This window comes from Verticillium nonalfalfae, assembly GCF_003724135.2.
Source record: "Verticillium nonalfalfae strain VnAa140/NRRL 66861 chromosome Unknown scaffold_65, whole genome shotgun sequence".
In the NCBI taxonomy this organism is placed as follows: Eukaryota; Fungi; Ascomycota; class Sordariomycetes; order Glomerellales; family Plectosphaerellaceae; genus Verticillium; species Verticillium nonalfalfae.
Genome location: NW_021167290.1, coordinates 87,124 through 115,111, shown reverse-complemented (window position 1 = coordinate 115,111; position 27,988 = coordinate 87,124). Strand labels below are relative to the sequence as shown.

Here is a 27,988-nt window from a genome sequence, read left to right as displayed (position 1 = left end):
TTGACGCGAAGCACCCCTGCCTGCGACTATTGATTCAAGGCGCGCCAGTGGCAGAGCGACGTCGGTGCTGAGCAGTGTTTCCGGCCAGTCGTCGAAGAGGCTCAACCACAGCCCGCCTGCGTTCCATGGTGCGTGATGAGAAAGATTGCAGACCACTTTTTGCTTCCTTCGGTTCAACGCGCCGAGGGGGCTCGAGCGGCGCCAGGCACATCCCCTCATTCTGCAGCAATGTCTTTCCTGGGCGACATGCATGCGTGCATGATGATGACAGGAGTCCCTCTTGAACAAGGCGAGGCGGGGCGATGCAAAGCACGACAGGGCACTGGGGGGCGTGTTGGCAAACGCCGCATCCACCACATATAGGCCATCCCCGGCATTAGGGAACAGGGACAGCAAAAGCGGGCAGACAGCCGCACAGACGACCAGCTCGCACACCCTCACATGGACAAGGGCCGCGGGCAGGTCTATGCCCAAAAGACGTTGGGCGCGCCTCGAATAGACTCATAGGTGGGATATCGCCCAACAAGGCCCGTGACGTGCCGTTGTCAAACTGCTGCAAGGCGTCGATCGTTGGCGCGCATCCTAAATCCCAGCCCTGAGTCAGTCCCAAACTTTGTCGCCTTTCATTCCTGCTGCTAATATCAAAGTCAGCTGAGAACCTCGCGACACACACATACACATACGCCTAGCCGTGCCTCGCAACCCCTGCCATAGCTAGCTGAGCGGCAGACCCTGGTGATCGACCCCATAAACCTGTCACAGTGAAAGTCTGGGCGGCCTGGCTCGCCATCGCATGAGGCGGAATTGGTCCATCCCCCATGGATTGCCTCCAACAACAGCTCCATTTTCGCAGTATATTGCGCGTTCAGCGTTCCCGAATGATCGCACTGCTGCCAAGGTCACACTTGTTTTCTTTGCTGTGACCAGGTCTGGCGAGTAGTTGATCAAGCCGCGTGCTGGCAACATGAATCATATTGCCCCATGCTGTCCTGGATATCAGGGCAGACAGCTATAGGACAGAGATCGAGGGTGCCAGACACATGATCCCATCTGCACATCGTCATGTTGTTGGCTTCCAAATCAATGACCAAGAAAAGTATAATCATTCAAGGGCATGACCCTGTCCGCTCGAGCGCTCTCAGATGCCTCGAGCTCGATCCAGGTGGTGGGGTAGAAGATGGTCCTGTGGTGGTTCCCCGGGGGGCGGGCTTCTTCTGTGAGAGTCGCCGGCGGGCGAATAAAAGGAAGTGGGAGGCCACCATCTCAAGTCGGCATTGTGAAGCTCGTCCTGGCCCGCCAAACGTCCCTTCGTCTATCCTCGAGCACGACCCATTTGTGGTCCAACATCCTTTTCCGAGGTCTGCCTTCACGGATAAGACCCCTCATACGCCCATCATCATTCTCACCTCAGTGACATTCTCAGAGTACACTTGCACTCTTATCAACTGCTGTAACAGAAGCAGATCCATCAACTTCACTCGCCGCCACCGGTTTTCTCTCCCATTACCATCAACAACGATGACGTCCTTCGCCGCAACTCGCATACGCGATGGGGACAAGCCACACCCGAAACCGCGCCCCGACCCGCCGGTCCCGTCGCCAGAAGGGCCGGACGAGAGAAGACACCGACAATAAAGCTCGGTGCGTTCAAGCAACAGCACTGGGTTCAGAGAGGTCGACCAGGTGCCCGATCTGGCATATGGGTAATTCCACGAGACAGGCAGCTCGCACAAAACTCGAATCAGTGCAGACAATATCCGGAGAGCTCACATGCCCTGTGCTCCTGACCACTCTTACAGGCCATCACATTGCGGCTGGGTTGTCGGACGGGTTGCCATAGGCTGATCGCCATTCATGGCGGCTGTGCTGCGGGGGATGTGCCTAGGACGGGAAATCTTCGGAGGCGGCTAGATCAGGCTGAGCCATCAATTTGGGCAGGGGATCTTGATTCCTGAAACGAATGGCTGCGTTGATCAGTCGAATACGATGGCATAAGAGCCCAGGGGTGTTGCTGAGGGGTGTTTGGCCAGGGCAGGAGGGAGTTCCCGATTGGGTGTCTTGTCAGAAGGGCTGATGATGGGTGCCATCCCTCTTAATCCATGTCTCTTGTTCCTTGGTATTCTTTGTCGGACTCTTCGGGGCTTTACCCAGAATCTGGTGACGGCAGCAGAGAACAAGAAAGGTTGACGATAACATGATGTCAAGTGACAAGACAAGGCTGCCCTCGATACAGTGCGAACACGCATGCGAGTGCCTTTCAGCCTCGTTTAGGTCATATCGCCGATAGATGATGATACCATCGCTCGTCTCGTTATTGCAATAAATGGTCCGAGCGTCTTTAACAGGAACAACCAATGACGATTCATTCGGCTCCTAGACTTCGATAGCTCTCCTTCTCATCCTCGTCACCTTGTCCCCTCCCAGGTGACAACTCGTCCAAACCGTCACGTCAATGGCCAAAATTTTCGGCTGGCTCACGAGCCCGTGTCTCCTTTCCTTACATGCATTGGCTGTGGCTCGGAGAAGTTCTGCAAACTCATTTCCGAATCGACTCTTTCCATTGCAGACCCTGTGGGAGCACGATATCCCAAGAACTCGTATGGCGACGGTGCCATATGTCAGGTTATTGAAGTTTCTTTCCTGAACCTGCGAATCGCATTTCTTTGTGGCTTCTTGATTCTCTTCCGAATAGCCAACGGTAGAAGGGAACATGGACGGAATCATACGGGCCAAGTGGCTGCGCTGCGCTGCTCAGTGAGCACGGGTGTCCTTGTCTTGCTTGGATAGACATAGGCAGCCAGCCAAAGAGGGTATCCCCTGTGTGCACGATCTGTACAACAGCATGCGTTCGTTCTTTTGGAGATACGCCCTGCGCAAAGGACGGAGCGGCGGCAACTCTGAAGTCCATCGTAATGAGCTCTCACGAGGAACGGCGAAGACGATAGTTCGTAAGGCAAGGCCTGGGCATGGAGAGGTTTCCTTTACCAGGGGTCTTTGCCGCCGGGCAGGCACCTAGGAGTCACAGATACCTCTTTGAATCGCGAGTTTCAGTTGCGCAACGGCATAGAGGCAGGAGACACAGGCTGGAGTGCTCCTTCTCGGGCTGCAGTGCTCCTTCTCGGGCTCGGAGCAACATTAGGATGTGCCTCCCCGCGCGCCCCCCGGAGCCTTAAACACCACGCTCTGGAGTGAGTTCGTAGGTTTACCTGCCTAGGTACCTACCTAGGTAGTCAAGCCGCCCCACGCTCTGTTCAATACGTTTCCTGCCCACAAACACGTCAGGAATAGCCTCACCGCAATCCCTCCTTTCTGGAACAATACTGACTCAACCCCCCCATCCTGCACATCACCTCGATTTTGGGCTGCCACCACTCCACATTCAGACTTACCTCAAGTGACAGCGTCGAACCGCTGGAACCGTAAGCGCGAACCTATCGGAGGCCACGAAAAGCTCCCCAACGCTCCCCTACCTGAGGGAACCAAAGAGCATCCAAGGCACCTGACGGACTACTGAGTACATCATCGAAGCTCATTGCCGCTGGTCAAGGTCTGTTGGATCTTGTTTCTTCTTCCTCGGTATCAACTCCAGAGCTCTACCAGGTAAGCATCCTATGCACTGCTTTCCCTGTGACCTTCTCCTTTGCCTCACGGCTTCACGCTGTCAACTGCCTCCGGAAATCTACCTCCCTGGCTTGACCAGCTCCGTCCAAGGCTACCCCTGCTGCCTACAACTCTCAGGAATTCCTGCCCCGGAAAGCATCGTCAATATCGGGAATCTCCTCTTGGCTGGCCCGTTTACTCTGCTTCCCTCCATCAACTACATCCCATCTCATTCCATCGCCTGATTCCTCGCGCCTCGACTTCTTCTTGGAACACCTTTGCCATCACGAAAACGCCCTTCGCTTTTTTGATTCTGACCTTCCACCACAACCCTTGATCAGCTTGTGGCCCTTTGCCTCCTCGCGCTGACGCGTTGTGCTGCAAATTTGGTGGAAGCTGACCCTCTCCCAGCTCGTTGTATGTCTAGCACCTGCAGTCAACGCAGTTGACGTGCCCTGTCACCTTTTCTCTTGGCTTTCTCGGCAACCCAGCTCGGTATGTGCTTTATCCTTGCCGCCTCCTATTTCCTCTCCCTATCTCCGCCATTTGTTCACTTCATTCTGCGAGCCTTCGAGGTACTGCCGATCATGCTAATGCAGTGCGTAGATTGATCGGAACTTGCTGTGCCACTTGCAGAGTCCCAACCTTCAGATCGTAACAGAGAAGAGCTTTCTTCCTGTTTGAACAAGTTTCGACGAATTCTTCAGATCACTGGGATTCCATCTCCAACATGGCCAACTTGTACAAGCGCCATCAACTCATGGGCATGCGCCCCATAACTCCCAAACCACGTCCGTTCGAACGTGACTTGGTTAACTCTCTCGTCCAGAATGGACTCGGTAGGCCCGCAACTCCTTGACTCATAATTCTCTCGAGTACCACCTAATCACCTTTGATGCAGTGGACATTGTTCGTCTTCGTCGACGTCCCATCCTCGCTCAACCGGCGGGTGGCGAGCGGCACAGCAAGAATGGCGCGCAGTGGACCAACGCGTATGAAACCTCTAGCAACTTTCCCAACGGATTCGAGTCCATGACCCACAGTTTAAAGAATGGTTCGGATAAACGCTTTCCAATCAACGGAAACAGTCACGGGGCAGTCCATCGTTCCTCTCACGTTGAGGCCTCTGTCGGGTCAGAGGAGCCCATTCGTCAACAGCTTGACGGCCAGGACCATGAATGGAAGCTCGAACAGCGACTAGTTCCTGATCCTAGACCCATTCCTGCCCCTGTTGATATGGATTCGCAAAGTAACGAAGGCTTCAAGAGATTCTACAAGGCAGTCGTTTCACCGACCCATGTACGCGTTACCGCTGGTGGTCGCATCGTACCAAACCCTCGGGGCTCGTCGTCTCCTGCTGGAAGAGCCAACGACAGGCCAGGCGGTGATACTCCGAGTTTCACTGTTCCTCACGCAGGTTCTCAGGTTCCTTCTACCAACGTCGGTACTGCTGGCGGATCTTCTCAGGCAAACCAAGGCTCCGTCCCGGCTGGCTTTCCCGACATGATGACGGCTTCCCTGCCTATGGGAGGTTTACCAATGATGTCGTTCCCATTCGGCTACTCCATGCCACAAATGCCAGTGCCACCTGCGAGCATGGTGTCTCAGGGCACCAAGAAGAACGGCGACATCAAGACGGACAAGGGATCCGCTAAACCTGAGAAGTCGACTCCTGCGGCTTCCGCTGTAATGCCTGGACCAAACCCCAGCCCATTTTATGCGGCCTCGGCTCAACCCTTCATGCCCGGCATGCCGCTCTCAATGCCCATGCCTATGATGGCCCCGCACTCTGGGATCACTGCTTTCTCGACGGGTGGCATGGCACCAATGATGCCTCAGATGCCGTTCACACCCGTGTTTGGTCCGATGCAATGGCAGGGCGGCCAGTTGCCTCATCATGTGCCTATGCCGATGCAGGTCCCGATGCCCATGAATATGTCCATGGCCGTGCCTAGCCTGCATGGCATGCCTTTTCCTGGCAATAACCCTGCGGCTAATGGACAGCCTCCTCATGCGCCTTCTGCACCTGCGCCGTCCTCGATTGTCATGAGTGAGGTCACCAGGAAGCACATCGAGAACTTCCGTGCCCAGCTGAAGTGGATTGATAATCAACTGCAATACAACAAGCACCAGGTTGACGAGATCTATATGAAGCACCTTGCTGACGGGATTCGTACCCAGCTCAAGACCTTTAAGAATAACTTGAAGTCTCAGCTCGAGTACGAGGCCAAGCAGCGAGGCCAAGTGTCCAGCAAGGACACTTCTGTGTCCCGAGAGATGAGCAAGTCGACTTCCGCCGTCAGCGAGACTGCAAATGAGGCCGACCACAAAGACACAATCCTCGGCAAAAGGGAGCACCGAGCCAAGACCGCTGGTTTCAAGCCAAAGCCGACTCAGTCCATGTTGTCCACGGACGATAGCGACAAGGCGGAAATCTTCGTTTCGGTCAAGGACTTGGCTTCTGGGACCTCGAACCCCTCGTATGAACCCACAAAGAAGAGATCTGGCCTGCCCATCACGGCTGCCTTGGCACCCCCCTTCCAACCTCGCAGCCACGCCAACATGGCTGTGGATCATAAACCCCGCCGCGAGTCTCTGGCGGAACCCGAGACGTCTGACCATGCTGCGGCGAAGAAGAAACCCCAGATTCCCATGAGTACCCCTTCCCAAACCTCCATAGAAATCACTGGCCCCGCCATGGGCAACCACTCGCACCAACTCGAAGTCCGGACCACAAGCTTTAATTATCTTCAGAAGCTGAACAACGGCCTCGGACTTCCATACCTGCAGGGTAAGCTGCGCCCTGGTGTGAACCAGCGGGATGCAAAGGATGAGGATTACATCTACCATCGCCAGCTTACTGATGATGAGGTTCGGGCCCGTCATCTATACTGGGGAAACGCCCCTCGTTCGGTCCAGAAGGGCCTGCCGAAGTACGACGGTAAAGACTTTTACCCCCCTTCGCCGACCAAGGAGAACAGCTTTGCGGACCTCGCTACGCCATACAAGCCACAGCCATCCATGGATGGGCGTGTCGGTGACTACCAGAACTCGGCTGGAACTGAGCAGAAAATGTTGCAGATTTCTGTCAGTGGCTTCGAGGACAACAGCAGTGTCTCTTCGACTAGCAAGAGAATGTCTCGTCTTCCTGTTGGTGACCTTAGCGATTACCGTCTTAAGCCCCAGGCTGAGCAGAGAAAGATCTTGCGGGCCGTTGATGGCAATGGTGACTACGGCTTTCGTCCCACGGACCCCAGTGATAATGTACGCACGATGAAGGAGTTACTGGCGCTTTCCCTTACTCGCCACGAACAGAAAAACAAACGGGACACCAAGTCAGACAATGTAAACGGAAACAATCTTGCTGCCAAAGACAAGGCCGGCACTCGTGGCCGCCCTGCGACTTCGATTCTCAGCCAGGAATACAGCGATTCGGATCAGACTTCAGGAAGCAATGCTATTGCTCCTTCTTTCCAATCGCCTCTTCCCTCGACCCAGTCGCAGTCGACGCAGTCGGACGATGCCGAGGAGTCGCGTGAGAAAATCCTGTTCAAGGGTCGACAGAATATGACACGCAACAGGTGCGTGCTTCTACTTGCTGGTCTCTTCCTTTTGTGGTCGGAGCTAATGATGGAGACTGACTGCAGCAAACACAGTGGAGCCATGACATTCGTCAAGAAGCCTACCAGCGGTGCTTGTGCGCTTCCTGGTGCTATGAGCTCTACCACCGCTCACGGTCTTCTTCCTCACTATGCTGGCTCTGCCGCCGCCTCTTTGTCGCCTTCTGCGGGCAACAGCTCGCCCTCGACTTCTGCGATGCGAGCTTCGGGACTCAGATCTGCCGAAGGTGGACGGCAGGATCAAGGTTCCAAAGGTGCCTCTAAGGAGACGAAGGATGAGAATAAACCTTTCCATGATGGTAAGCAAAGTCATGGATGGGTCAAACACGCCAGAAATGAAGATAATAAGCTGACAACACATTAGAAGCTTGACCAAGGAGAATGACTTAGTACATATCCTGTCAAAATTACCCGTCACAACTCTGGTACAACTTCTTCCTCTGCTCTTTGCCACGCGACATTACATTGTTTACTTGCCCGAAATCTCTTTCCAACAACCGGACTTGCATCTGGTTCCGTTGGTTTTTATTGCTTAGCTGAGGCATACTTTCGACACTACTCAATGGCGACGAAAAAAGTCTTATGTGGCTGCCTCGGGGTGTGCACCATGAGCCTCATACACCTCCACATGACCCACGACGGTGCTTCCCACTCCTGTGGCGTCGCATTTCTCTGCACTAGGATTGTTCTTGTGGCCAGGGTGGCAGGTGTTCAATGGTGCTGCCCATGTATGGATTATTTAGGTGTCTTTGCAATGAGCCGAGGCAATCATCGCTCTGGGAAAGGTCGTCTTGGGCGGTCAGTTCAGGAACGTTTGCTTATGCTACGAATATGAGATTGGATGGCTGGAATGGAACTGGAGGTAGGGACAGATAACAACCAGGTGGCGAGGTAGCGTAGCCCTTTACAAAAGTGGCAGGCTCCTCGTCCACTGGACCACGTTCATGACCACTGTCAAGATAGTTTCCGGTCTTAGCTAGCTCTTTTGCAGTTATACAGTTTCGGCTCACTTTCATGTGTCATCAACCACGCCATCATGTTGATAGCCGGATGTGTACAGCCGCATGACATGATGTGTATGTTCTATTCTTTCTGACTATTTAACGGTCGGCTTGATAGTAGTGGTCGGAAGCCGAGGCAATGTGCCTCGCGTTCAAATTTTCGACCTCATTGCAGAACTAGGTGAAAGTCTTCATGCGAGAGCAGATGAGTGGTTATCCTGAAAACAGGTCTCCCCGCTGGTTTTAGTCTCCGCCAGTCGTATACCTCGAAAACCATGGACTTGGTGGTTGACGCGGAGATATTCTAGCGTGCGATGATGAGAGAAAGAAAATGGCACAACCTACCGTGAGCTCGTTGGTGGTCCTCTAAGTTCTTGAAAAGAACGACCTTGGTCCTGTGAGCTTGCTGCGTTCCATGTCAAGTTAGTCAAGCATGATTGTGTAGCAAAAGGAGGATATCCTCATATCATGTCACGCGATGGGGGTTCGTGAAGGACTCCTCCGCCCCGGCTGTTCTCCCTTGCCCTTTGCCTCCCCCAAGATGGGAGAGGAGAGACGGCGAAGAAAAGAGGCAGCAGGGGCAGTGGAGTTGGACTTCGGGAGGACCTCCCATGGAGCGAGTCACTGCGAAGTGAAACGGCCATAGAGAAAAACGAGTTTCTCGATTTGTTGGATTTGTTTTGTTGTTCCTGTGCTACCCTGCGCGCACCTCCCCACCTTGGTCGCGCCCCCCCTTCCAAAAAGTGTGTGTCTTCGTGGTTGAATTCCTCATGCCGAATTTCTGCGCTTCTGCTTTTGTTCCCCATTGCCGAACCGTCGAAAAAGAGGAAGAAAAGACGGTGAGTTGTTAAACGCCGGATTGAAAGGGAAAATGGTCATGATCGAGAAGACAAGAACAAGAATCGTTGTCGTTATTCGAAGGGTGTGTTCCCAATGAGGAAAAGAGAGATTCCGTTTCCGAAAAGCAAAAAGACTTCTCCCCATGTTGTCTGGAAACACATGCCCTCAGCGTGAACGCCTCCCCACAAGCAGACCGAGGGAGCCGTGGATGCGGGGAAGAGCACGTTTGCGACAGCAGCGAGCATGCCACAGGGTATCGTCAGGTGTGGAGGTGGTCAGAGCCCCAGGTCGAGTCCAAGGAAGGAAGACGCTTAGGCGTCGGCCTTGCCCTTGGCGCTGGCCTCGCGGCCGCGCTTGATGCGCTCGAGGATGGACTCACGGTCCTTGTCGAGCTTGAGCTTGTTGACAACGACCTTGGAGGGGTGGATGCCGATGGGGACGGACTGGCCGGAGGTCTTCTCGCGGGTGACGCGCTCGATGTGGATGACGTACTTCAGGCGGTAGACGGCGGTGACCTTGCCCTCACGGCCCTTGTTGGCACCACGGACGATGGTGACCTCGTCGTCCTTGCGGATGGGGATGGAGCGAGCCTGGGGGACCATGTTAGCGGGTTGGCACACGACAGGTGGCCGGGAGGCTACGAGAACGTACGTTGTACTTCTCACGGAGCTCCTTGGAGAGAGGGGCGCTCATGATGGTGCGGCGGTCGCTGGAGGGAGCGCTGAAGTGCGCAGCGCGCGACTTGCGGCGGGAAGAGTGAAGGACTGGCGGGACGGTCAGCTCGAATTCGGAGAGATTGCTGCGTTACTGGCTCTCTGGTACATACGCTTGTTGACCTTGGCCATTGTGACGGTTAGTATGGGCGACCTGGGGGTGGTTGATGGAATCGTGATGATTGTCGTGAGGCTCGCTGGTTCTTCAGAAAGTTCGCAGACGGGACTGTGGGCGAAAAGTTTTGGCATTGGGGGAGTTCGACGGCTGCCCTAGGTGTGCACGTGATCTCGTCAAGGCTCGGAGGCACCCCACTTCCTTCAGGGTGCTTAGATAAGGTGCTGTGGTGGAGCAAGAGGAAACGCAAAGGGACCCACTAAAACTTCACTCGCCGATCCAGCGGGTCCAACTCAAACGCCGACGCCGTACGGCGTTGCACATCTGATGATGGCCAGACTTCGGAGCAGCAGACCAGCTCTCACCACCTAACGTCTCAGTAAACCGCGAAAATGAACGCCTTCCCCCGGATACCACAGCGCATAGCGCAAGCCTCCCGACAATGGAGCTGCTCCTTGTGCCAGCATGCTCGCCCGCAGACAATCCGCACGCCCCGAATGCCTGGCGGCGCCCGCAACGCATCGAGTTCCTCGCAGCAGCAGCAGTCACAGCAGCAGCGCTACACGCCGTCAATGGCGCAGGTCAACGCCCACTACAGGAGGAAGAATGCCACAGTAGCGTATGGAGAGCCAGCCCAGCGCAATGGAGCGCCAGCCGGGCTGTCGATGCTGACACTCCGACCAGATACTACACCCTCAGCATTATCCTCGGCACCGTCGCCTTCTCCTACGGCTCCGTGCCCCTCTACAAGATGGTAAGGCTCCCGCGGCGTCCTGATTCCGACAATACGAAAGGAAGAGAGACTGACAGCAGCACCCCAGATCTGCCAAACCACCGGCTGGGGCGGCCAGCCCGTGCGCGCCCACGGGCCCGACTCGACCTACGACGACGCGGACCTCGCGGCGCGCCTCGTGCCGCTGACGTCGTCGCCGCGCATCCGCGTCACCTTCAACGCCTCCGTCTCGGACGTGCTCCCCTGGAAGTTCACGCCGCAGCAGCGCGAGGTCCGCGTGCTCCCCGGCGAGACGGCCCTCGCCTTCTACACGGCGACGAACAACTCGGACCGCGACATCATCGGCGTCGCCACGTACAGCGTCACGCCCGCCCAGGTGGCGCCCTACTTTAGCAAGATTCAGTGCTTCTGCTTCGAGGAGCAGCGCCTCAACGCCGGCGAGACGGTCGACATGCCCGTCTTCTTCTACCTCGACCCGGACATGGTCAATGACCTCAACGCCAAGGGCATCGAGACTGTGACGCTGTCGTACACGTTCTTCAGTGAGTTTCTTCTTTCTCTTTCCCTTCGTACCCGTGCGAGAGAGAGACAGGCTGACTTTGTGCAGAAGCAAAGTACGACGACAATGGGGTGTACAAGGCGCCGTCGGCCTTCCCAGGGCTCGAGGGACCAGCACCGCGGAAGATTGCAGCCTGAGAGGCTATGGACTATGGGGATGAAGTTGATGAGCATGCTGCATATCAGTGTACAGTTGTATCATAGCATTGATCAAAATAGACGCCGCACCGTAGGTGATGGCCGGGCAAGTCACTTTATGGTCCCATTTGACTGCCTGTATACTTCAATATGGACTATATTTCCAACATTCCAATTTCCAATAACGCCCGCTTTGAGACGATTCAGATCTATGTACGGCTGCTTTCCTTCCTCGACTACATCTCACAGCTCCCAAGCGAACATCTTCCGCGCATCACAACTATTAGTGCGCCTTGCCGTTCTTCAACGTCCTGCGCACGTTTTCCACCTTCGGGCCTATCCTTCCCCGGACAGCACCCCAACCCGCCTCCAGGACCTGCACCACAAGCACCTGCACAATCAGGATCAAGACGCGCAGGAGCAAGTCAGCAAGCCCGAGGACAGGCCGGCGTCCACGGCTGTAAGTCGAGTCGACAAACTGGAACGGCAGACGCGCGTGCAGGTGGTCCTGGGCGGCGGCAAGACCGCTGCTGAAACCGTCCTCGTGGAAGCCATACTTTGTCCAGGCGCCGGCGTAGCTGATGCCGCGCGTGTTCTGGATACGCGGCAGCAGGCGCTGGGCACGGACTGCCTCGGGAGTGTACAGGGGATGGCGGTAGGTGAAGGAGGCCTGCGTCTTGGCTGGGTCGGGTTCGTGGAGGGGGTTCATCGTGACAAGGACGTCGCCGAAAGTCGAGGTCGGTATGTGCTGGAGGATATTCATGTTATAGGTGAGTGAGATCTGGTCGATATTCTGCTTGCCGGTAGCCGGCGACGAGAGGGTCAGGTAATTCCAGCTGGTCCAGGCCTTGCGGGCAACGGGCATGAGAGAGAGGTCGGAATGGAGGACGACCTTGTTCTCGGAGGTATCAAAGGCGCCAAGGATAGATTTTTCCTCGTCGGTGGCCGTATCCTCAATGATCCTGTAGGCTTGATCGGCGTGAGTGGCCAGGATGACGTGGTCGTAGACGTCCGAGTCGCCGTTGGGCAGGTGGACGCGGACACGGCCGTCGTCTTCGTTTGTGACGCTCGTGACGGGGCTGTTAAGGTGAAGATGGTTCGAGGGGAAGCCCCTCATGACGGCGTCGATGTACGACTTGCCGCAATCCTTGAGGGTCAGCCAGTCCGGGCGCGTTGCGACAGTTGACAGGAGGTGATGGTTCCACCTGCAGCGTTGTCAGTGGCGGCGAGGCATTGTCCGTGTTCGGGCGAGGACCTACATGAACCGTACGAGGGTGACGGCGGGGAAGTCGAGCGTGCACTTGTCGGGGCTGGTACTCCAGACGGCGGCCGTCATGGGGATGAGATAGTCGTCCCGGAAGGCGTCCGAGTAGCGTTCGCGCTCGAGGTACTCGCCAATGGTCTCCTCGGGTCCGGCCCCGTGGCCATAGGCGTGGCTGTGGCCGTTCATGGCGGCGGCATCGTTGACGTCGTCGCCGGTGATGAGCAGGTCAAGGGCGAACTGGTTGAAGCGCACAATGTCGAAGATCATGCGCCACATGCGCGGGGAGAAGAGGTTCTTGCGCTGGCAGAAGACGGCGTCGAGGCTGGTGCCGGCCCATTCAAAGAGGCCTCGATCTCTGGTGACGCCAAAGGTCATTTCTGTCGGGACGGTATCGACTTTGACGCGCTTGAGGAAGTTGATAAAGTTGGCTTGCCGTGTTAGTCGAGGGGAGCTGAGGGCGGGAGAAGTCGAGGGGAGCCGAGAGCGAGAGAAGCCAGGGGCGAGAGAAGCCGGGGGCGAGAGAAAGGGAGAGGCTCACGATAGGTGGCAGTGTTGAGGACGATGAAGCCCGTATCGACGCTCGTCTCAAACTTGCCGTTGGTCCATTTGACCGTGTTGGTGTGACCGCCTAGGCGGCCGGCGGCCTCGTAGAGGTGAACATCGTGGTGGCTGCGGTTGAGTGCCCAGAGGGCGGCGATGCCGGAGCAGCCGCTGCCGACGACGGCGACCTTTTTCCTGAGGTTGACGTCAATGGGGGCGCCCGTCGAGAGGACCGATGCCCGCGAACCCGGCCGTCGGTGTGAGTAGACATGTGAGGAGTGGTTGCTCGAGTTGGAGTGGGAGTGAGAGTGGGACATGGCGGGGGGGATGCAGGAGGGGATCGGAGGTTGGTCAGGACATGGGGGGGTAAAGGTGCGAGGAGAGGCTCAAGGGAAGGTTTTGGATGTTTAATACATTGACTGTGACATGTGAAAGCAAGATGGTAAATGCAGAGAATGGGGGTGGCGGGAAGAATGTGTGTGTGTGCCAACGTGGGAATGTGAGACATGGACACTCTGAGTAGATGCTGGCAGCTTAAGTGCTGCAAGGCTGGCCACTGGCTTTCTGATGCTAACGTGTAGCTTGACCATTTGGCTGGCCAGACCGGCGCTCGCTGGTGTGGTACATACAGCAGCGCAAGCTCAGGTAGGTGCATGGCAGCTAGCGCGACAGAGATCTGAGGGGATGGGATGCATGCTGATCTGGAGGGAAGGAGACCGGTCTTGGCTCGATGAACGTACAGGTCTGATTTGTCGGCCATGGTGGCGTACAGGAGCGACTGCTTTCTACTGGCGCTGCAGGGGAGGTGCTCAAGGTGCTGTACCTAGTGAGAGGTGCCTGCCACACTAACAAGTCCAAGGTGTTGGTTAGGGGATTGGCTGCAGAGGCGGGAAACTGCGAACGTCTGAGGTCATGGTGATGCGATGAGACAAGAGCACCGAGAGCAGGAGCGAGCAAGGAGTAGCAGCAAAAGCGACAGCAGCAGCGACGACGACGGCAGGACCATGCCATGCCGTCCCGTCCCGTCCCTTCCAGCTCGCGCTCGGTCAGTGACGCTTACATTTGAGACCGTCCCACTCTGGGGGGGCTGAACTTGGATCCTCAGCCACGGAGGCGCAGATGCTGACTACACATCTCAGGTTACGTCTTGGTCGTTCAAGGGCACGAGGTGAAGGGTTTGCACATGGCAGCATTCGATGGATCGCCAGCTTTGCGTTCAGATATTCAGGACGCAGCATGGCTCCATTCGACGCGGCGAACAGGTGGCACGTAGCAAACACAACATATCGAAACTCGCACTCTGCTCCTGAGACAAGAGACAAAGCATGTCGAGCACTCAACGGGATCGAGAGACGTGGTGAACGAGTCCCCCAATTCTTAAAAGCGACGTATCAGCAAAGGATAATTCTTCTGCCCGGTTCTGTTCAACTCCACGCGCACCGAGCGCCGTCTCCCCGAAGGAAGCGCAGCGATCCCTATTCGTGGGGCCTATTTCTTCGCCGGGGGTTCAACTTTGAAGAAGAAAAGGAGAGAAAAGTCGAAAGAGCGCAGAGGCGGCCGCCGAATAAATGCATCTCGTGAGGTCACGTGCATAGTGCTCCACCCTCCGCGGCTGCGCTTCGCCATGGACGACCCACCCTTCTTTGCCGCTCCAGCCATATGCAGTGATCGCTGTACGACGAGACGACGTCTAGCCATCCATCCATCCATCCATCCAGGCACCGAACATCCATCTCGACAACCCGTCAACCATCCGCCCACCTCGTCAATTCCATCAGCGACCTGCCTGCCTTTCATTTCCGACCTGGTCGGATACATCCTGAGCGTCCACCCACCATGGCCTCCCACCTCGACACCGAAGCCGGCACCGAGCGCTTCGCCGACTACGAGGCCGAGCTCAAGCTCGTGCAGGCCGACCTCGCGCAGAAGCTCGACCAGATCCCCGAGCTCAGCGGCGAGCCGCGCAAGGCGGCCATCTCGGCCGCCGAACGCGCCGTCGAAGAGGCCGACGAGCTCCTCGGCCAGCTGCGCCTCGAAAAGGCCAACATCCCCTCGCCGCACCGCGCCAAGACGAACGCCCGGTTCCGCAACCACGAGTCGGACGTCGACGCCGCGCGCCGCCGCCTGCGCGCCCTCTCCGACGACCGCGCCGCCCTCTTCGGCGCCCGCTACACCGACGACCCCGCAGGCCCCGGCGGCGGGCCCTCGGACCGCAACCTCGCCCAGCGCCAGCAGCTCCTCAGCGGCTCCGACCGCCTCGACCGCTCCACCCAGCGCCTCAAGAACAGCCAGGCCCTCGCCAACGAGACCGAGGCCATTGGCGCCAGCACCCTCGCCGACCTCCACCGCCAGCGCGAGACCATCCAGCACACCCACGAGACGCTGCTGCAGAGCGAGGGCTATGTCGACCGCAGTGTCAAGACGCTGCGCGGCATGGCGCGTAGGTGAGCCTTCTATTTTCCTTGTTGCATGTCCGTCTGGCTGGTGTCGGCCATGCTGTAGTGGGCGTGTTGGAGTGGACATGTTGAAGTGGGCACGTTGGAGTGGTTCGTGTCAAGAATAGCGCTGACGGCCCGCAGGATGGCTACAAATCGGGTAATCACCATTGCCATCATCACCATTCTCGTCCTTCTCATCGTTGCTGTCATTTTCAGCAAGTTCAGGTAGACAGAGCAGAGAGAGCAGAGAGAGGGAGAGGGAGAGAGAAGGAAGCAGCACGCACGGCGTCTTGGGAGTTCTCTTTAGTTTTTTCTTTCTATTTCATTCTATTCGTCTTTTTTGGTTGGGTCGGCTCTGTTCATTTTGCGTCGTGCTTGATTTTTGTTCCTCCGTCTCAGTGTGTGATGCCAGTTGCATCACTCTGACGGCACGACAGTACATAATGCAAACCATGCTTCCACATGCTGCGTCACGGCCCATTGGTGTGACCCTGTCATCGCTTTGGTCATGTCTGCGGACTCTTCAGACTGTAACAAACGCCTTCAAACGCCTTCGTAGCGACCATGTCATGCTGCATAGTCATGCCATCTCACTGTCAGGATCACGACAGCCACATCGACACAAGAGCATAGCAAAGATCTTTCATTCCGTACGCCTAATCATGCCGCAATCAAATCTAAATCGTTTCTGGCCCGGACAGCCATGGGGTATAGTCTGCACACCAATCCCACGCCTGCTGCCGAGGCAGGCCACACGTCCCACGCTCGGTCCGCCTCTCTCTCTCTCTCTCTCTCTCCCTCCCTCTCTATCTCCGGCCGCGCGGCGACTTTTGGATACCACCACGCGGTCCGCCGCCGCCGCCGCCGCCACGACCACCACCACCACCACCGAAGCCGCCTCGCCGCCTGTCCTCTCCCAGTCCGCGACGTCCGGAAGCAATGCCACCACGACCGCCGCGACCGCCAGGACCTCCACGTCCGCGTCCACCGCCAAAGCCACGGCCTCCACCGCCGCCACCGCCGCGGCCTCCGCCGCCGCGACCGAATCCGCCACGGCCCCGCGCGACGTGCGCCTTGACAGCGTGCGCCGTGCCCTCGTCCATGTCCTCATCCATTTCGTCGTCGTGCTGGTCCTTGCGGTTCTTGTTGCTGAACTTGAGCTTTCCACCGCGTCCCCGCTGCGCGACGTCCTTGCCCTTGAGCGCCGCAACGTAGGCACCCACGCCCGAGGCGTCAGGGTTGTCGACGTCCATGGCGCCGCCGGCCTCGTTGTCGTCGTCGTCGCGGCCGAGGATGAGCTTGCCATCGAGGTCGACCTTGGCCTTGGAGCGGCTCGGCTTGCGCGCCTTGACCGGCTTGGTCGACGAGATGCTGGCGAGCGCGTTGCGGTCGAGCAGGTCGAGCGGCTCGTCCTCGTCCTCGACAATGTAGGCGCTGCCCCGTCCCTTGACCTTGCGCGCGTTGGCGCCACGCGCGAACCGGCTGCCGCCGTTGTCGTCGTCGTCGTCCGAGGGGCCGTCGTCGTCCGAGTCGCTGCTGTACAGCGCCTCGTCGTACTCGTTGTCGAACTTGCGCGCCTGCTTGCCGCCGGCCTGCTCGTCGTCGCTGTCGGCGTCCTCGCCGGCCTCGCGCGCCGCGTCCTTCTTGCGCTTGTTGCGCGCCTTGGTCTTGCGAATGTTGGCCAGCAGCTTCCGGTCGTCCTCGGGGCAGTACCTGTTGACGAGGTCAAAGCCGAAGCGCCGCACCATGCGCTCGAGGATGTGCTTGACCTTGCTCTTGAAGTGGCCCTTGTGCTCGTGCGACCAGATGATGAGGTTCGGCGTCAGCGTCTGCAGGCGCGGGATCATCATCTCGGTCGGCAGGCCGACGACGCAAATCTTGACGAAGCCGAGCACCGACTTGACAATCTCGCGGTTGTTCGACGTCAGGAAGAGGTCCATCGTCGCCACGAGATCGGCGAGCGTCTGCTGGTTGAGCAGCGGGCGGAACTCGTACAGGACGCGGCTCAGCGCCGTGACCGAGGCCGAGATCATGTGCGGTGTGCTGCCGACGAGACCGGCCGACACCATGGTGAGGTACTCCTCCATGTTGGCCGTGCCGGCGGGGGCGTCGCTGGGCATGTGCGGCACCTTGGCGTTGTCAATGGTGGCGCCGTCGGCGGCGGCCATGCGCTCGCCCATCTCGACGAGGAGGCCGTAGGCCGCCTCGCGCGCGCGCTCGTTGTTCTCCTTGCAGCAGATGACGACCTCGCTGAGGATCGACGGGATGAAGTGCAGCGACGTGTCGGGGACGAACGGCAGCAGCGCCGAGAGCGCGGCGAGACGCTCGCGACGCGCCGGCGCCGACACCTTGTCGGCGCTGGCGATGAACATGGCCTGCAGCTCCGACGTGCGCGCCTCGAGGGCGGCGCGGCCCGTCGCGGACTCGGCGAGGCGCGGGATCAGCTTGTAGGCCTTCTTCTGCAGCTGCGGCTGGTCCTGGCGGACGATGGTGACCGAGGCCATCTCGAAGAGGGCGGCGAAGCTGTCGCGCGGCAGATAGACGGACATGGTGATGATGAGGTCCATGAGCGTGTTGGTCGTCGAGGGCGCCTGGTCCTGGCCTTGCTTCTTCTGCGGCGCGGCGGCGCCCTTCTCGGCGGCGTCGGGCGCCTTCTGCAGCTCGGCGGCGAGCAGGGCGCTGACGCGGTCGAAGGTCTCGCGGAGCTCGGCGGCGGGGGTGATGCTGAGGAAGGCGTTGATCGACAGCAGGATGGGGCCGCGGCTCTGCGGCAGCGTCTGGGTGTAGACGTTGAAGAGCACGGCGAGCATGTTGCCGGCGTAGGTGCCGAGGTACGCGAGGTTGGCGCGGGCCGTCTCGCGGGGCACGCGGCTCTGGCGGACCATGTCGTCGGCGGCGTCCTCGAGCTCGGCGATGGCCTGGTTGGACTCGATGAGGGTCTTGAGGGCGCGGCAGACCTCGAGGCGCAGCTCGACCTGCTTGTACAGCAGGTTGGCGAGCAGCTCGGCGAAGCTCTGGTCAAAGGCGGCGGCCAGGTCGAGGGGCAGGTCGCAGTAGCCGGGCAGCGTGGCCCAGATCTGCTGGACGAGCGTCTCGTAGATCTTGACCTCCATCGTCTTGGCGGCCTCGCCGTGGTCGAGGACGCGCTGGAACATGAGCTCGCTGAGGGGCACCATCTCGGCGCGGAAGTGGGCGAGGTGGGTGTTGCTGACGTAGTCGCGCAGCAGCGGGAACATCCAGGCGCGGCCGGGCTGGCCCTGGGCGGGGGTGGCGAGGTTCAGGGGCAGGACGGAGAGCACAGCGTCGGGGCCGACGGCGCGGATGGCGCGGCCGATGACCTCGTCGGCCTCCTTCTTGCCGCCGAAGGCGTCGTTGCTGCGGAGGTCGCCGACGGCCCGGAGGATGGTCAGCATGGCGGGGTTGGCGCGCCAGCGGAGCGTGTCGAACATGGCGCCGAAGACGTGGAAGCTCTCGGGCCAGGCGGCCTGGTACTTGACGCTGAGCAGCGTCTCGGCCGCCTTGGCCACCTTGTCGAGCGTCTTCTCGTCGTAGACGGAGGGCTCGATGATGACAGAGGCGGGGACGCAGTTGGCGAGGAAGGAGACGAGGCACTCGGAGGCGGAGATGCGAATGTTGTGGGAGGGGGACTCGAGGAAGGCGAGGACCATGGTGAACAGGTCGGGCAGGTTCTGGAAGGTGTCCTCGGGCTCGAGCTGGGCCGAGACGTCGTAGCCGCGCGACAGGATGGCGAGCCAGGGGGGGATGAGCTGGGTGTCGTTGGCGGCGGGCCGCAGCTCGGAGATGATCTCGATGAGGCGCGGCAGCTTGGAGGACGCGGCGGCGTCGTCGGCCGCCATGCCGGCAAAGATCATCTCGAAGATGTCAAAGGTGGCCACGGTCATGTATTCGCCGCCGGAGCGGGCGATGCCGAGGAGCAGCTCGCAGAGGCTCTCGATCTTGTTGCTGGGCCAGCCACCGCTCGCCGAGGCGATCGTCTTGACGAGCTGCAGGGCGTGGAGCAGGGCCGGGTCGTGCTGGGACTCGGCCGAGGCCTTCTTCTGGGTCTTGCGGGCCTGGGTGGCCTTGGCGGCGAGGTCCTCGAGGGTGGCGAGGGCCGTGTGGGCGCACATGTCGGCGGCCGGGTGGTCGAGGGACGGGCTCGGCGGCGGGTTGGTGAGGACCTTCTTCAGGGCGTCCTGGGCGCGCTTGCGGATCTTGGGCTTGGGGTCTTGGGCGAGGTTCAGCAGGCCGGCGACGGCACGGCGGGGGCCGATCTGGGTGACGCCGAGATCCCAGGCAGGGAGGTCCTGGGCGAGCAGCAGCGACTCGAGGCAGCCGATGGAGGCGCGCAGCAGCATGGCCTCGGCATCCTGGAGCAGCAGGATGGGGGCGAGGAGGGTGAGGATCTGGGTGAACTTGGAGCGCAGCAGAGGCTGCGGTGCGTACGGTGTGACGACGTCGAGGAGGTAGACGACGGACGAGGTCGTCTCCGAGTTGATGCTGCCGCTCTCGATGGACTGGCTGAGGAGCCCGAGCAGGGCGGCGAAGTAGCCCGTGGGGGATGGGGGCGTGTTCTGTTCTTTGAGGGTCGCATCGACGGCTTGGAGAACGACGACTCTCTGTTGAAGAAGGCTGTTAGCAGATGTTGCCATCTCGGGATCAAATCGTCGGGCTCGAAGGCCACACAGTACCCTCTGCTGGCTCTGCAGACCCGGCGAGCGGATCTTGTCGAGCTTGTCGTCGAGTGTCGGGGTAGCCATGGTGCTGGCCATGCTGGGTATATGTAGATTTTCTTTTTTATGTTGGTGCCAGCGTGCGCAGTCGACAGGGCGGCGTCTTGGACATCCGACGCGGGACTCGGGACGCTGCGGAGGGAGGGGGGGGGAGGGAGGTGAGGAGGGGTTGGTTTGTTGAGGGGGAGTCTTGTCTCGTCTGGACCCGACTCGACTCAAAACTGGTAATGGGCGGACGTCGTCTCGGTGAGCGTCTCGATCCTGCTGCGTCGTTGGGGCCTGGGTCGTGCCTCCCGATTTTTTTCCTCCGAGAAAAATCCTTATCGCAACACCCCGCCCCGATAAGGGCCCATACAGTGCGTGCAATAGCCACATCATTCACACTGTCTCTGCCTCCACTCTTGGCTTCCAACTCGGCTTCCACATCACAGAACGAACGCGCCTATGCTTCACATACTATACGTGCATCTCATTGCTCATATTGGCTTCCAACTTGGCTTCCACATCACTGAACGAACGGGCATATGCTTCACAGAACGAACGGGCCTATGCTTCACATACTTCCATACATCTCATTGCTCATCATAGTTCCTACAGATACAAACACCGACCCCAACGCCCCCAGTGACGCCTTCCTCGACGTTTACACCTCCGTCTCGACGTCGGGCTTCCGTCCGTCGAGCGCCCCCAGCTTCTTCACCTTTCTCATGGCGAACAGCGCCTCGTTCTTAGCAAACTGCATGTTCCTCACCGGCCGCCACTGCATCAGACCCCGGTGCTTCCGGTGCAGGTCGCGGCTGTGGTCCTTGTACTCCTTGTACGCGTCCAGCGGGCTGTTGCTCTTGGACGCCCGCTCGTGCAGCTGGCTGTCCGTCGTCCGCGTCGTGTCGCCCGACGGCCGCGTGCCCGCCGATGACCGACGTGGGTCGCTCGAGCCCGACGTGACCCCGCCCTCGTTCGACCCCCCGCGCGACAGCGTCTCGCCGTCCGAGATGCCGAGGTCGGGGTTGCTGTTGTCGTCGTCCTCGTCCGAGTTGCTGATGTCGTCGTGGTTCTCGTCATTGTTGAGGTCCACCTGGCTGCCGTCCATCATGTCCTTCGGGTCCGTCCCGAACGCCCCCGTCCAGTCCGTGCCGTCCTGGGCCAGCCACTTTTCCTTCTCCTTCTCGTCGGCCTGCGCGAGCACGTCGCGCCCGTGCGTCAGCGACTCATCGTGCAGCTTCTGAATCGCCGGCGGCACCTCGCTGTGCACCTCCTCCTGGCGTACGCCCTCGGCGAAGCACGCCTCCCACGTCTCGATCGTCTCGCGCGAGTTGTTGTCCGAGACAAACTTGATGTGGTCCCGATCCGTGCCCGCCGAGAACCGGCCCCGGAAGCGGAGGCGGCCGACCTCCTCCACCTTGAGCACCGGCACGTCCTTGAAGTTGTCCTGCGTGATGAAGTTCTGCGCGAGACGCGTGCCGTTGTCGCACTTCCAGATGGGCAGGTCAAAGTCGTGCTCCTCAAGGTCCACCAGCTCCTGCAGCCACAGCGATGCATACGCATCGGGGTGCCGCTTGCCGGCCGGGTAGAACTCGAAGAAGATGGGCGACCGGTAGCGGTAGCGGACCGGCAGCCGGATCTTGTCGTGCTTGTTCTCGCCGCTAATGTCCCAGTCCATGCCTTCGCCCTCGGTGTGCTTCGTGCACGCGTCGCGCTTGATCGACGCCGAGCTGCCACCGGTCCGGAGACGCACCTTGGTCTTGGACCGGCCGTAGCGCTCGGCCTTGATGTTGTTGCCCAGGAACTCAAATGTGCCAATGTCCCAGCCCATCTGGCTCGGCGGCAGCCTGAGCTCGCAGGACCGGAACAGCAGCGAGATGCGGATCCGGCCGAAGCCGATGCCGCCGTCGAGAGGGTACCAGCGCGTGGCCTCGCTGCCCGTCTGGAGAATGTCCGACACCTTGAGCGGCACGACACCGATGATGGGGTCGTGCTGCCTGTTGCGCGAGTCGCGGACGGCAACCGTGACGATGCAAGACTTCCAGTCGCGCACGAAGCGCTCGGTACCGGCATTGAAGATGGGATGCGACGACACGACCTTGGTGCGTGTCTTGTAGGCGAGCTCGTCGTTGATGAGAATGGTGCAGTATGAGCTCGGCAACTTCTTGCCCGACTCTTCCTTGACCTCGCCGGCCTCGGGACGCGCGGGCTCGAACTCGCGGCCCTTGCGGTTGCCCTGGGAGCCCGTAATGTTGGCGAGCTCGAGACCGACAATCTGGTGCACGACGATGCTGAGGATGCCCGAGGGCCACAGCGGGTCGGGGGGAGTGTGCACAACAGAGTCTTCCTCGGCCGTGTCGATGGCGCCCTTGTCGTCCTGCAGCTCCTTCTTGTCCTTGAGCTCCTTGGGGAGGTTGACATCACGGCCGTCAGTGCGGAGTGCCTTGCGGAACTGCGTCTTGCCAAAGTAGCCGACCTCCCATACCAGTTCGCCGGGCATCTCGCTCTCGGCCTTGACGCCGCGCAGTTTCGAGACCTGCGGGAACATCTTGCCGGGGTGCTGGATGAGCTTCTGGATGCTGAGCTCGACCTTGCCGACGACATCGTCGGCCGAAGCGCGGTCGCTGTCCCAGAGCTCGACAGAGAGCTGCTCGTCGGCCTTGATGAGATCGGCGGTGACAAGAAGACCACAGCTCTCTTCGAAGATGGGGTTGAGGTCGTCTTGAATGACACGCGTGCAGAATTGGGGCTTCCCAAACTTGCTCCACGCAATGGTGATGTACGGGTCCGATCCGCCGCCGTCGCTGCCACGTCTGTCCTGCTTGCTGAGGCCGGTGGCACGGTGGATACGGACGAAGAGGACGCCGAGGGCCTGGGTCTCCTTTTTGATGTCGTCGCCCTGGATCATCTTGCTCATGTCAAGGGTCATGCTCTTCGGCGCGACGTACATGGACGCCGCAGCACCGATGGCCCAGTTGACAAAGTTGGAAATGATGGGGAGGTTCAGAATGTTGACACCCTTTTCAATCATGGGCGTGCAGCCGGCTTGCACCTTGGGGACGCCCATGAGCGTGAAGGTCAAGGTCTTGAGGAAAGGAGGCTCAGGCACGAGCTGGAGGCGGATTCGTGCCGTTGCCACGAGGCCCTGCAGCTCGACCCAGATGGGCAGAGGGATGCCGATGAGGCCACGGACACCGAGGTAGAAGACAAGCTGCATGCCCATGTTGCGGGCCTTGGACGAGATGTCACCGCCGGACGGCTTCGCGTGATAGGCGATGGAGGCCTCGAGGTTGTAGTAGGAGCCAGCCTGCTCCATGGCGGCGAGCTCGTTGGGGTCGGTGTTCTTCTCGGTCTGCTTGCGCGTCTCCTCCTTGACGTCCTTCATGTGGTCGTCGGGCAGGGCGCGCAGGCTCAGGATGCGAATGGGGTTCGATCCCTGAGAGATATCGGCAACACGAACATTCTCGACGATGCCGGGAATGGAGGCCACCATGACGTCCTCGAGCGTGTCGGCAACACCGGCGAACATTTCAGGGTTGATGAGACCCCACATGATGCCCAGGGCTGTGTTCATCCACTGCGGTTTGTCAGGATTGCCAGGACTGTCAGGTGTATACCAAGACCAAAAGAAAGCAAGGGGCGGCCCCAACTCACCTCAACAGACTCAGGCACAAGGTTGACGGTGGCCGTCTCACCGCGCTCCTTCTCGCTCGACCACTCCACGTTGCGTCCCTGCTGAATGAGCTCGCGGCACCAGAGGTAGACACCGCTCGCAATGCAAACAGACAGGGGCATCAGCCCCCAGAGGCTGCCGCCGAAGAACTTGCCAATCAAGATGATGCCGAAGAAGATGGCGGCGCACATGACATTGGCGCGGGCCTCGAGGGCCTCGAACATGGGCTCGTAGCTGACACTGGGAGTCTTGTAGAAGAGGACATTGGTCTTCTCGCTGTGAATGGGCACGTCGGAGGTGCTGCCCGGCTCGACGGGGTCAGGCGGGGCCGTGATATCCTGGGCACGACGGTACTCTTCGCCCGACTGGTCTGAGGAGGTCGCGACGGTCGCTTCTTTGCCGAGGTTTTCGTTGGGAATGGAAATCTGTTGAAAGTGTTACGATGACGTCAGAGGATCTTGGGGTCGGGGCGGAGGAAAGGCACCTTGGGGTTTTCAACAGCCTCTTTGAAGTCCGTCTTGGCGTCCTCGATCTCTACATCTTTGCCGGTGACGGGGTCGCGAACAGTCTTGGTCTTCTTGTTCTTATGTAGGCGGTGCTTCTTCTCAGGAATATGGTCCAGGGTCTCACCCTTGGCCTTGTTGTTCTTGAGCTCGGCATCAATGGCAGCATCGCGCTCAGCCTTTTCCTTGTCAAGCTGGGCGACAAACTCCTGAATGTTGGGGATCCTGTTTCGGCCGCTGTAGTGCTGGCCGCCAACAGGCGGTTCGTGTTCCATGGCGGCGATGTCAATGGCCTCGGCTCATTAATACGACACGACACGATCGAGGGAGCCGGCAGATGGGGGGATCCAGAGGAGAAGAGAGAGGAGGGGAAAGCGGTCGAGGCAGGTTGATGAACCTGGAAGGGGTATAGGATGTTTAAAGAAGATCGAACAGCCCGGCACACGAGAGGAGAAGAGGAGGAACAGGTCCGGGAGGGGGAGGAAGGCTTCGTTGGGCGTATGCTCCTGCCTGGGTCTCTGCTTCAGCTTGCTGCTGCTCCTGGTTTTAGCGGTCGCTCATCTTGGTGCATTTGCAACTCCCGTCTCGATGGGATCGATGATCCAGGCCCCCCCCCCACCGCCGCCGCCGCAGAACCAAGCAGTAGCTTGTTTTCGTTTTCCCGGATCCCAGTCCAGGATTGCCATCATTACACATGCGTTGGTGCGTTCGGCGGGCGGCGACAGCGCAGTATGACGTCGTTGGCGAGCTCCTGTCCAACCTCACACTGCAGCTCCCTGGTGGGGTTGTGGTCTCGGCCCTAGCAGCCTCGATGTCCCCAGTACCAGGTCGTGTTGGCCCTTGCGGCGCCGGTGCGCCCTAGAAGCAGCCCCTCCCCAAAGTCCTCTGCACAAGCCTGTCGCTCGACGCAGAAGGGGGGGCCGGGGAGTGCAGCAGCTGGCACGCGCTAAACCGGTCGGATTGACAGCGCTAGACGACGCTCCGTAGCGCCTCACCCAATCCCTGCCATGATCCGATTCCCATTCCTCCCTCCCTCTCGTCGTCCTGGGTTCTTTTCAGCTGCTTTTCCTCCCCACACGCCGCAGACACTGCTTTCCCTTTCTAGGTAGGTACCAAGGTGCGACCTTTGCAGGTCAGGCAGTGCAAGCTTTCCTGATCTGCGGCCGCGGGGCCTTGTTTCGTGGCTTTGCGGGCTTGCGTAGGCGGCTGGTCGTCATGACTGTTTGCGTGTGGCGCTCTCGAGCGACTAATGTCTGGCAACGTGGGTCAATATGGTACTGTAGACTCGTCCAGATTACGTCCTCCTCGGGTCATTATCGGTGCACAAGCTTTTGGAGAGCCATGCGGCCATGCATGTGTGGTCATAATTTGCAGGTGATGGAGGGTCGTGAACAGGATGGAGAGTCGTGAACATCGTGAACATGTGCGAGCCAGGCTTCCTTCTTAACCGGCCACCGACTCGAGCTGACACTATCAGGATCAAGGAGCCTCAAGGAGCCTCGGAGCAACCCGTCAGGTGCCCGTCGTGATCTGACCCATCATTTCTTTCCTTTTCTTCACCCCTTCCCCTTGGCGCACAGTTCAATCCAATAATACAGCTGGAGGCTAATGTGTCCATTCCGCACATTGGTCGTTGAGGACTCGTTCTCCCAAACAAGAAAGAGCCTTCCCACAGGACACAGGACATTGCACAAGTGCTCATAATTCACTTGGCTGCAGAACAGTATGCCTTCGACGCGAAGAGTGTCGTGCACGCAAGACAAGGAGCGCAACAGCTTTTGTTCCAAATTCATAGTCATCATTCAGTCATTATGGATATCCCAACCGCTCTTGATAATAATACACCACCAGATTACAGATGCGATGTCGCCTTTTTCTCTTGCAGTTCCGCGAGTCCTCATGTGACCATCATGTCCGGCGGCACCGGCGTATCCCTCCGGCTGCCTGTCTCTGGGTTGAACAGGTCCACCGACCCGAGCCGGTCGACGCTCCTCCTGGCTACCACCCCCTCGCCACCCTTTCTCGCCAGCGTCGGCGTCTTCAGGTCCATATCTCCATCACCGGGTGTCACGGCTCGACTGTCTGACACGACACTGCTCGAGTCGGCCATCTCGACATCCTCACACTCATCAAACGTCTCCACGCTAGGCGTCGGCAGATCCTCCATCAAACACTGCGCCCCCCGCGACGGTATCGTGATCTGGGGCGGCGGCTCCGAAGCGGCCTTGGCCTCCACGGCCCTCATTGCCGCCATGGCACCGCCCACTTCCTCGTCGCCGTCCTCGCCCTGCCCTATCGTCCACACCCATCTCCGTTTCTTCTCCTTCTTTCTCCGCTTACGGACACCTCCAGGTCCAGACGGTGACAGTGCTGTCGGCGTTGTGGCTACGAGTCCGGCCATGCGCCGACGCATCTCCTCGAAAGGTCCTGGCGTTTGACCTCCGTCGCGCGTCTCGTCGCTTGTGAAGGCGAGGGCAAGGTCGAGAACCGTGTCTGGATCCTGGCCGGGGAGGGCGGGGGACCGAGGTGAAATGTCATCGATGAGCAGGTCAATGTGTGACTTGGTGTACTTGTTCGTGATAATGGTCTGTTCAATGGGGCTATTGTAGGCCACGCGACGAGCAGCTTTCTCCTGGAGCCGGAGAGACTGCCGCCTAGGCGACATTGGGGTTTGTGCTGTGGGCGGTGGCAATGGTGAGTTTCGGAGAATGCTGTGAAGGGACCGAGGGTGCGAGTAAGGAGGCTTGAGCCATGGTGCGGATGAGCCGGAGAGGGTGGCTCGCCTGCGGGGCGTCCGCGGCTCGATCTGTGTGGTGATTGCGGTGATGGAGAGACTCGGTGCCTCTGTTGTTCCGAAGGTGAAGACCTTGGGGTCAGTGAGCTCGACGGGCCCAGCCGACAGTGGAGGCGTCGCCGTCATGATGCTGGGGAAGAAGGCCTCCATGGCGGATGGCGAAGCGGGATTCGCCGTCAGAGGCGTCTCGGGATAGGAAGCAGCATACGGGGTTTGGATACGTCGCTGGTGATCCTTGAGATCACTCATGCCAGTGTGAATGTGGAGCTGGGGTGTCTGGTGAGTATTGATGGCAGTGACGGGCGTCGAGCGCTCGATGGCGGTGACATAGACATTGGACAGTGTGTTGAAGGCCGTCGGAGACTTGGGATCCACGACAGCGAGCGTCTTGGATGATCTCGGCTTGGGGCCTGTGGCAGGCTTGATACTGAGGGAGAGTTTCGGCCTCCGCGAGGCGGGCGCCATCGATGTCGACATGGCTCCTGCTCTGTGCCCTTGGTTTGGCCTCGTGAGCTGTTAGACGATGTGTAGAGCACGGCAAGCAACTTTGACTGATGGCTGCCTCTCTGTCTTGACCTGGACCGGCAGACGAGACAAGGTGCAACAGGCACGTCGCCACTCGGGCCTGACAAATGTGTGTGTGTGTGTGTGTGTGTGTGAGTTGCGTTGGTTCAGACAAACGAGAAGATAATAGGAGAGCGGTGGGGTGAGGAGAGACGGCGGCTATAGTTCATATATGAACG

The 27,988-nt window shown here is 59.2% G+C and overlaps 8 protein-coding genes across 8 annotated transcripts; 3 read left to right on the top strand and 5 right to left on the bottom strand.

The window, feature by feature from the left end:
• Positions 1 to 4,330: 4,330 nt before the first annotated feature.
• Positions 4,331 to 7,592, top strand: D7B24_007814 (uncharacterized protein; the record flags this gene model as incomplete). Its single annotated transcript, XM_028641918.1, has 4 exons — positions 4,331 to 4,439; positions 4,502 to 7,181; positions 7,257 to 7,519; positions 7,585 to 7,592. The coding sequence occupies 4 exons, from the start codon at positions 4,331 to 4,333 to the stop codon at positions 7,590 to 7,592; spliced, it is 3,060 nt and encodes a 1,019-aa protein (XP_028494193.1).
• Positions 7,593 to 9,372: 1,780 nt separating this feature from the next.
• On the bottom strand, positions 9,373 to 9,906 carry RPL26A (60S ribosomal protein L26A; the record flags this gene model as incomplete). The annotated part of the gene is made up of 3 exons (XM_028641917.1): positions 9,373 to 9,651; positions 9,713 to 9,825; positions 9,888 to 9,906. The coding sequence occupies 3 exons, from the start codon at positions 9,904 to 9,906 to the stop codon at positions 9,373 to 9,375; spliced, it is 411 nt and encodes a 136-aa protein (XP_028494192.1).
• A 480-nt stretch (positions 9,907 to 10,386) lies between these two features.
• COX11 (Cytochrome c oxidase assembly protein cox11, mitochondrial) lies at positions 10,387 to 11,318 on the top strand (the record flags this gene model as incomplete). Its single annotated transcript, XM_028641916.1, has 4 exons — positions 10,387 to 10,508; positions 10,574 to 10,643; positions 10,711 to 11,164; positions 11,230 to 11,318. 4 exons carry the CDS (start codon positions 10,387 to 10,389, stop codon positions 11,316 to 11,318), a joined length of 735 nt encoding a protein of 244 aa, XP_028494191.1.
• Positions 11,319 to 11,601: 283 nt separating this feature from the next.
• Positions 11,602 to 13,439, bottom strand: D7B24_007811 (uncharacterized protein; the record flags this gene model as incomplete). The annotated part of the gene is made up of 3 exons (XM_028641915.1): positions 11,602 to 12,523; positions 12,578 to 13,010; positions 13,121 to 13,439. 3 exons carry the CDS (start codon positions 13,437 to 13,439, stop codon positions 11,602 to 11,604), a joined length of 1,674 nt encoding a protein of 557 aa, XP_028494190.1.
• A 1,519-nt stretch (positions 13,440 to 14,958) lies between these two features.
• Positions 14,959 to 15,789, top strand: D7B24_007810 (uncharacterized protein; the record flags this gene model as incomplete). Its single annotated transcript, XM_028641914.1, has 2 exons — positions 14,959 to 15,566; positions 15,702 to 15,789. The coding sequence occupies 2 exons, from the start codon at positions 14,959 to 14,961 to the stop codon at positions 15,787 to 15,789; spliced, it is 696 nt and encodes a 231-aa protein (XP_028494189.1).
• A 577-nt stretch (positions 15,790 to 16,366) lies between these two features.
• RRP12 (pre-rRNA processing protein) lies at positions 16,367 to 20,332 on the bottom strand (the record flags this gene model as incomplete). Its single annotated transcript, XM_028641913.1, has 1 exon — positions 16,367 to 20,332. One exon carries the CDS (start codon positions 20,330 to 20,332, stop codon positions 16,367 to 16,369), a length of 3,966 nt encoding a protein of 1,321 aa, XP_028494188.1.
• Positions 20,333 to 20,936: 604 nt separating this feature from the next.
• D7B24_007808 (uncharacterized protein) lies at positions 20,937 to 24,726 on the bottom strand (the record flags this gene model as incomplete). The annotated part of the gene is made up of 3 exons (XM_028641912.1): positions 20,937 to 23,852; positions 23,930 to 24,373; positions 24,433 to 24,726. 3 exons carry the CDS (start codon positions 24,724 to 24,726, stop codon positions 20,937 to 20,939), a joined length of 3,654 nt encoding a protein of 1,217 aa, XP_028494187.1.
• Positions 24,727 to 26,348: 1,622 nt separating this feature from the next.
• D7B24_007807 (uncharacterized protein) lies at positions 26,349 to 27,722 on the bottom strand (the record flags this gene model as incomplete). The annotated part of the gene is made up of 1 exon (XM_028641911.1): positions 26,349 to 27,722. One exon carries the CDS (start codon positions 27,720 to 27,722, stop codon positions 26,349 to 26,351), a length of 1,374 nt encoding a protein of 457 aa, XP_028494186.1.
• Positions 27,723 to 27,988: the final 266 nt, after the last annotated feature.